The 8,441-nt window shown below is 59.8% G+C and overlaps 1 protein-coding gene across 1 annotated transcript in view; it reads right to left on the bottom strand.

Annotated features, from left to right (window-relative positions):
* The window catches only part of TNPO3 (transportin 3), a 17,439-nt gene that overhangs the window by 6,046 nt on the left and 2,952 nt on the right, over positions 1–8,441 (bottom strand). The window contains exons 5-15 of the mRNA XM_017739385.1: positions 7,448–7,591; positions 7,086–7,261; positions 6,452–6,590; positions 5,262–5,408; positions 4,521–4,628; positions 4,083–4,174; positions 2,943–3,082; positions 2,689–2,880; positions 1,466–1,557; positions 440–516; positions 162–222 (exon numbers count right to left, since the gene is read on the bottom strand). Of these exons, the coding sequence (XP_017594874.1) occupies positions 162–222; positions 440–516; positions 1,466–1,557; positions 2,689–2,880; positions 2,943–3,082; positions 4,083–4,174; positions 4,521–4,628; positions 5,262–5,408; positions 6,452–6,590; positions 7,086–7,261; positions 7,448–7,591 (1,368 nt within the window). The remainder of the gene's footprint in view (positions 1–161; positions 223–439; positions 517–1,465; positions 1,558–2,688; positions 2,881–2,942; positions 3,083–4,082; positions 4,175–4,520; positions 4,629–5,261; positions 5,409–6,451; positions 6,591–7,085; positions 7,262–7,447; positions 7,592–8,441) is intronic.

The following is an 8,441-nucleotide window of genomic DNA, read 5'->3' as shown; positions in this document are numbered from 1 at the left end:
CCCCCACAGCCCCTCTCCCGTGCAGCCCTGGGTAGACACACAGATCCCCCCAGCCGGGGGCCAGGACTGTACAACACCCCAGGTACCCTCACACCTGGAAACCCCCACCCACAACCCCCCACCACAACCCTCTCCCCAAATCCCAGCCCTCTCCCACGCACCTCCTGAATGACTTTTTGGCACGGGTGGACCTGGCCGTTCTCGACAATGGGATTGGTGTGTCTGTGGGAACAGCCAAAGGTTAAGGGGGGTTTGGGGTTAAAGCCAAGGAAAAGGGTTGGAGCTGTGGGAAGTGGACCAGGAACTGGCTTGGGGGCCACCTCGGGAGCTGGAACTTGGGGAAGCAGAGACTTCCAGCCCATTGCTCAAGGGCTGGGGAGAAAGAGGCGCTGCAGATTCAGGCTCTGGGGGAGCAGCTGTGCCCCAGCTCCTTCCTCACCTGAAGATGACGGCAAGTCGATCCAGGGGCACTGTAGGGTCTGAGGAGAGGCCATTGCTTGGCTCCTGGGAGAGCAGCTGGAAAACAAGGAAAAGGACACGATTTCAGGACCACAGGTAGCCCTGTGCCCAGGGAAGACTCTGCCTGGACACCGACCCCACCAGCAGCACCTCTGCACCTCCTCCACCCTTGGCCACAGGCTCCCTGTGTTTCCTCCACATCCAGAGCCCGCTCCCAGAAGTCCTGGAGGAGCTTGGAGCAGGGGGGAGGTGGAAGAATCTGGCCAAGGACCACAGGAGGAGCTCCCCAGAACCACATGCACACCACTTTCCTGAGGCTTCCCTCCCTCCTCCTGCCATCCTGAGATTTCTGCTCTGCTCTCCTGGGTCTGCATGGAAAGGTCACTTGGGCCAACACAGTTTTGGGACAGGACATGACTCCCCACAGGGGAGTCAAGTTCCCACCCGCTCCATCCTGGGGAGGCAGGGTGCAAGCTGCCCACGGCACTTGCGGGGTCACAGAGACTCCTGGGCTCCTGCCACAGACAGTGATTCCCAGGGATGGCTCTCTTCCCGTGTAACACAGGACACAGCACCAGCGTGGTGCTTCCCAGCCGGGAGGGACTCGGGGAAGGGCTCGGTCCTGGACATGTCCCGTGTGGGTGCTGGGCTCTGCTTGCACAGAACGAGCGACAGGAGGAGAGGGAACGGCCTCAAGCTGTGCCAGGGGAGGCTCAGAGTGGATATTGGGGAAATTCTTCCTGGCCCTGGCACGGCTGCCCAGGGCAGGGGTGGAGTCCCCATCTCTGAAAGGATTTAAAAGCCATGTGGCACTTGGGGACATAGGTCAGTGGTGGCCTTGGCAGTGCTGGGGAATGTTCAGACTCGATGGGCTCAAGGGGCTTCTCCATCCCAACCAATTCCGTGACTCTAGGATACACCTCTGGCTCTGAGGACACAGTTGCCGTGGTAGGGCCACTGTCCCCTCCCAGCTGCTGTCCCCACTGTCCCCCCCATCCGGACACACCTTCTTGAGCGCCAGCACCTGCACGGCGCACAGCTCGCTCAGGCACTCTGAGATCTTCTCCAGGGGCAGCCGGGCCAGCACCAGCGCCGTCCCTGCAAGGACACACACGGCTCAGGAGCAGGGACGCAGCACGGGAGGACGGAGGGGTCATGACATTTCCAAATGGAAAGGCAGTGGGTCAAGGGCAGGGCCTGGGAGAGTTTCCCTGCAGCTGAACCTGGCTCTGGTGGAACCAGACACTGCAACGCTTCAGTCTCAGCAGGGAGCAATGCTGGCACAGGGACAGGGACAGGCCAACGGATGCCACAAGCACATCTGGGCCCCCCCATGTGTCCCCAGTGTCCCTGTCCTGGCCCAGCAGCACCATGAGATCCCGGGAAGCTCCAGTGAAGGTGCTTCAGGGCTCCCAGCCATGAACACGAGGAGCACTGAGCTGCTCCCAGTGCCACGGGCAGCAGCTGTGCCGCCCGGCACCGCCCGGCCCCAGCATGGCTGTGGTGCCAACCACCCCGGGGGAAAATCTCCCTGGCTTGGGAATCCCTGGCTTGTTCTAAGGGAGGGGGAGAAAACCCTTTGACAGGGAGAAGAGCAGCTCAGCCAGTGCTGGGGCATCCAGGGGAACAAGGGGAGTTTTGTCTCCCATAGCAGCACACAACTACAGGGAAGGCTCCCTGGCTCTGGGGGTAGAGGCTCCAGCAGCATTGGAATTCCTTGGAAATACTTTAAGGCACATCCCTGAAACCAGCTGTAGTTGAAGAGGCTCATGGTGCCCAACATTCCAGTGACACCAACACTCCAAGTCTAAACTGCAGTTAAAATCTCCATTCTTGGGCTCAAACTCTCTAAAATGACCAGTATTCCCAAATTTCTACCCTCTGCGTCCAACAGGTGATTCCCAGTGTTTGGATGGAGCAGTGATCCACTGCCAGCCTGGCTCTCAGCATTTCCCACATGTTCTTCCCACACAACTAGCTCAAGACAGCCCCCGAGCTGTGCCTCAGGGATGGGGACAGCTTCCAATCCAGGATTTATTTCTGCCTCCAGCCCCAAGGGAACTCCTGAGGATGCTCTGCATGCGGAATGGGACTTGGGGCACATGGGGACAAACCCTGTGAGGATGGGGCTCAGCACCCTGGGGAGCGACTCCCATGGATACCCCAGCAGATCCCATGGATACCCCAGCAGTTCCCACAGGTACCCCGGCAGATCCCTCGGATACCGACCCTTGAGCAGCCCCACGGCAGCCTCGGGCGACAGCGCAAAGGAGTCGAGGGCGCGGGCGATCTCCAGCAGCCCCGAGAAGTGCTGGGCCATGTGGTCCCGGCACACGGAGCAGATGTTGTGGATGGCCTTGGCCGCGGCCGACGCCAGGCGCCGGTCACAGAGCCCCTTCATCAGGTAGCCCAGCACGGGATCTGCGGAGACAGAGGGTCAGGGGGCGGCGGGCGCGGTGGGGCCGCGGGGCCGCGGGACTCACCCAGGAATTGTGGGTTCCTGTCCACCACCTCGCTCATCTCGCCCACCAGCTCGATGCTGGTGTAGCGCACGGCCGTGTGCACCGACTCGGGCAGCCGCACCACACCCTCCAGCACCTCCACCAGCGTCGGGTTGTTCTCCCTGTGGGACAGGCTCGGCTCAGCTCCCAGAGCGCCGCGGTGTGGGCTGGGAGGGGCTGCCGGGGCTGGGTCCGGACCCACCGCCAAACCGGACACGCTGAACTGGGACAAACCCTGTGAGGATGGGGCTCAGCCCCACGGATACCCCAGCAGCTCCCCACAGATACCAGTGCCATAGCAGGGAACAGACAGGCAACACTGAACACCTCCAGGGAGAGCCCCACCACCAGCACGGGGGTTCGTTATCTGGGAACCGCCTGCTCTGGCGTGGGAGGGCGGGATGGGGCGACCCCGGGCCGGAGCCTCGTGGGACGGGCTGGTGGGAGCAGAGTCCCCAGTGCTTCCAGCCAGTGCTCCCAGAACAGGACACAGGAAAAATGAGCAGGAGCAGCCTTGACACAGATAACAGGAGCTAGTGACGTGAAAGGACTGAGGTGACTCCTCCAGGCGCCTGGGGAACGGGGGGATAGGATTCCCAGCCTCACACGGAAGGGAGGGATAGTGTTACCAGCCTGGGAAAAGGAGTGATGGCAATCACAGCCTCCCAGGGAAGAGAGGGATGAGGATCATCCCAGGGGAGGGAGGGACAGCATTCCTAGCCCAGGGAAGGTCAGCTGGGCTGTCCCACTGCTGGCAGTGCACAGGACTCACTGTGGGTTCACCACCCTGGGTGTCACCTGTCCATGCTTCCACTGTCACTAACAGTGGAGGAAACACACCTTCACTGACTTAACCTCCCCTGAAGATACCCAGGAAAACTCTGCCTGGATGTGGAAGGATCCCCAAGGAATGGTTTGGGTGTGAAAAGACCTTAAAGCCCACGCAGTGCCACCCCTGCCGTGGGCAGGGACACCTTCCACTGTCCCAGGTTGTTCCAAACCCTGTCCAACCTGGCCTTGGGCACTGCCAGGAATGTGAATGTCTTCGGGACATTTGTGGTGTCTGTGTCACACAGAGGCAGCCCTGGCCCCCCAGCCCCCCTGGACACGGGTGGGACTCACTGGTCGACACTCTTGGCGATGGAGGCCATGATGAAGAGCACGGCTTCGGTCACCTCCCAGGGCGGGTTCCCGTCCTTGAGCGTCGCGTAGAGCTGCAGGAGGGGACGGTCACTGAGGGGACACGGACCCCCAGCACCAACCCCTGCCCTCAAAGCCCTGTTCCTGACCCCTCCTGTCCCCAAACTCCCACCCCAGCCGCGGGCCCACAGAAACCCCACATTCCACAGGCCACCATGAGACTGTGGGACCACAGCAGCTTTCCCCAAAATGTCAGACACCTCCCACAGTCCCCACACCTCCTGCTCTCCCAGAACAGCTCCCACCACACGCTTCCTCGTGCACGAGATGTGTGTGACCTCCTCCAATCCCAAAGGCTACCAGGGCTCGGTGACCTCCCTTGGGATTTGCCTGCACCCCATTGCACTCCTGCAAACCTACCTGAGCAAAACACTCCACTGAGCCCACCAGGAAAATCAGGTCTTTCACCAGGTCCGAGACACGCATCCGGAACTCCCCGAAGTCATCGGTCTCCTCCGGGACACCCTCCTGAGGGAGAGGAGGGAGAGCACAAGGGGAGCTCAGGGGAATTCAGGTTCCCACTCAGCCACAGCCAGGGGAACACCAATGATTCTGTTTTAGGGAGATCCATCATTCCAGCCCTCCTGTCCCAGACCAGGCTGCTGGAGGGATCAGAGAGCTGTGCCCAAGGAAAACAAGACCAGCCTGAGCACACACTGCGTATTCCTGCTCTGACAAGCCGGGGAAGGGAGGGGAAGCAAGGGGATGACGAGCTGAGGAGGGGAGAAGAGGATAAACCATCCCAGACGGCACAGAAGAAGATGCCAACTGTGGCTAGTGAGCTGTGCCAGCTTTATCCCAACAAAACCTCCTCAAGCAGGGAAAACACAGCTCTCCAAGGAGAACCATCCAGGGAAGGTGGGAGAGGGTCCCCCTGCAGCCTCCAGCAGAGCAAGAACTGAGTGCATGAAAGAGGTTTAATGCAGCAGATTTATCCCTCTCACACCTTGCTGGAATCAGGATGCTGCCCTGCAGAGCCCCAGAGCTACGGAGAAGCCCTGGTACACGCACATACACCCCCCACTGCCCCGGCTGTTCCATAGGGACACACACACACTCACACCCCCCCCACTGCCCCGGCTGTTCCAGAAGGGACCTTACGTGGTCGGAGTCGAGCTGGCAATGCCGTGCCAGCGCGTGGAGCAGGCGCTGGATGTAGGCTTTGAAGATGCTGTGGATCACAACATCGTCCGTCTTGTACAGGTGCTCCCCCAGTCTGTACCAGAAGTTAAAGGAAATTTCTACCACCTGTTTGGAAAGAAAAATACAGCATTTTTTTACCAGCAGAACTTTTTTTCCCACTGTCAGTGGTACTGATGGAGAAACAGAAACCCTCCCTGAGGTGCTGGCAGTGGTGGCATGACAGATCTGCATCGGTGCTACGGTGTCACACAGTGGTGACACAGGGATCGGTTCCCCCAGAGCCACTGATTTCTCTGCCTGTCACTCAGTGGAGGACTTGGAACCCCCCAGTGACCCTGAAGACCTGTCCCAGCCCTTGGCAGCTGAAGCCTTTCCGGCCCGGAACAACCCCGGAGTGGGACTGGCGGCTCTGGGAGCAGCTCGGGCTGGAAGCAGACACAGCCCCTTTGTGGTGGGTTCTTTCATTTATCGTGTGGTTATTGAACAGAAACCAAGAGTATCAATTTGCCCAGGAGCAGCTGCAGAGCTCCATGTCCCCCTCAGCACCGATGGCACAGGATGAGGCCGTGGCCAAGGAAAACTGAGCTTAACAGACCTGGGAAAGGAGGAAAAGGGTCCCAGAGACCCCAGCGAGCAGTGGGGCCTGCTGGAGCACAGCCACTCTGCACCTCCCACAGCAAACCTGCCATGCAGCCCCTTCCATCCACTGAACACAGGCAGGGATCAGCTACAGGGACTAAATTACCGGTTTGGGAAGAATCAAAGGATAAAGAATTAAATAAAGGATAAAGAGAGACCAAAACAATGACAAGTTTTGCTCCTGAGGCAGGTGGGTGGGAGCTTTGACAAGAAGCATTTCAGTCACTCGCAGGGCAAAAATTCCCAGGAACCACAAATTCCCACTGAGCTCAACTTTAACACGTGGGAAAGCACTCTCAGGGGTTTCGGAGCTGTGCTGGCAATCCGACTTCCAGGACACCCGGAAGGAAACGCGAAGCCAGAGTCCTGCCCACGAGTGCAGAGCGGGCATTCCAGAGCCAGCAGCTCACAGGGACCAAGGCCACGACTGCATGGCAACGGAAGGGAAAGACCTTCCCCTCTGGCAGGGCTCTGGAGGGCGGGGTTTGGGCTGCGGCTGCCCCGCTCACCTCGTACTGCGGGTGCCCGGCGCAGATGAGCAGCAGCTCCAGCGTGCGCAGGTCGCCCAGGCCCTGGCCTGGGGTGCACACGATCTTGTCCAGGAAGGTCTCGCACAGCTCGGTGAACACACGGCAGTAGTTGAGCACCCTGGGGAGGGACAAGGGTCAGATCAGCCTCACGGGCTTTACCCCAGTGCAGGGCAGGGCTGGGCCAAAATGTGCCCAGAGCCACGGCCAGAGCAAGAAACCCCAACTTCTGCTTCATCAGCAGCTGGGAAACGCCTCAGCAGGGGAAGTGGGTGCAAACACGGGGTTCCAATATGCAAATCTGCTGAAATACTCATCTCATACTTCTCCAAAAGCCCAGCGCCAAGTGTGAGGGTATGGCTCCAGTCCAGCCCAGCCCCGGCCCTGGGCCCCTCCATATCTCTCTTGCAGCAAGGGGCCCAGACCTGCCCCCAGGCTTTGGGTGTGACCCCATGAGTGCCCAGCACAGGGACGGGCACTGCCCAGCCCCCATGCCCCCAGCACTGCTGATGCTCCTGGCACTGGTATCCCCATTTGGAGGCTGACATGGCGCCAGCTGGGTCAATGCTGCCCTGCCCGTCCTCTCCCGGCCACGGCGCAGGTCCCTGTCCCTCACTTGTCCAGGTCCTCCCGTGCCACAGCCATGTGATAGGCACTCTCGAGGGTGAGCACACCCTGGAAGAGCTGCAGGGCCAGGGGCAGGTTGGTCTCCACATTCTCGATGGCGTAGAGGGCCGAGCACACGCAGTCCGACGCCGCCTCGTGCAGGTTGGACGATGTCTTGTCCTGTTGCTGCAAGGCACAAAAGCCCAGCAATCATCAAACAATCACGGAATACCCTGAGCTGGAAGGGACCCACAGGGATCACAGATCCAGCTCCCGGCCCTGCACAGACAGCCCAACAGCCCCACCCTGCGCATCCCTGGGAGCGGCGTCCAAACACTCCCGGAGCCCCCCTACTTCCTGGGAAACACTCACCAGCACCTCGAAGAGGAGGGACAGCAGCTTGCTGTTGGCCATGAAGGTGCTGTCCAGGACACCCAGGTTGAACCAGCTGCCCAGGCACCGGAAGATTTTGATGAGCATCTTCTCCTCATTGCCCGCCTTCTCCACACACGTCACCTGCGGGGACACGGGAGAACGGGTCAGGATCCAACTCCAGCAGTGATCCATGAGAAATAACCGGTAACATCCTCTGGAGCCCATGTGAGAACATTCCAGAAGCAGGCTGCTCCCAACAGCCCTGCTACCTACTGCCCTGGACTCAGTGAGCAGAAGGGACAGAGCCCAGACCCTCCTGCCAGCTCCAGCTGCTGTCACAGGAGCAGCAAGAGCAGCTGGAGTGCCTCCCTCATTCCCACTCCTGCAGGATGCCGTGTCAGGCCACCAGGGATGTTCACACACGACAAATCCCAGTTTAATCCTTCTCCCCACAAACCACCTCTGCAGAGAGAAGCTGGTGCTGAGAGCCAGACCTGTCCCAAGGGACATTCCAAACACGCCATCCCAGTGTCCAAGCCAGGATATGCTGGGATGTGGGAAGGCAGCAGCTCATTCCCTGCACTGGCCAACGCTCCAGCTGCAGCCCAAAACCCAGCAGAGCCGTGCCCAAAGCCCCAGCCTCGACAGGCACAGGGAAAGGGGGAAGAGGTGGACAGGCAGGACATGGAGAAAGATCCCAGACCCCCTGGACTGGCCCAGGCATCCTTGCACGAGAGCTTCCAGAGATCCTCTCTCCTCACTTGACACTGCAGTCCTAAAGGTGGAATGCTGGACCTCATCCCAGTCCCTGGAAGGCTGCTTTAACCCCCCCATCTTGTAACTGAAAATGGGAATTTGGCATTCAAATCCCACACAGAAAATGTAAATTTGGCTCTTCAGGCAGGTGATGGAAACACCTGTGCTCGCACTAATAAGGAAAGCTCAGGAAAGCTCCAGGCAGGTGCAGAGGGAGCAGGCATGTGCAGCGACA

This window comes from Corvus brachyrhynchos, unplaced genomic scaffold, assembly GCF_000691975.1.
Source record: "Corvus brachyrhynchos isolate BGI_N302 unplaced genomic scaffold, ASM69197v1 scaffold197, whole genome shotgun sequence".
Classification (NCBI taxonomy): domain Eukaryota; kingdom Metazoa; phylum Chordata; class Aves; order Passeriformes; family Corvidae; genus Corvus; species Corvus brachyrhynchos.
This window is presented reverse-complemented; position numbering and strand designations above follow the sequence as displayed.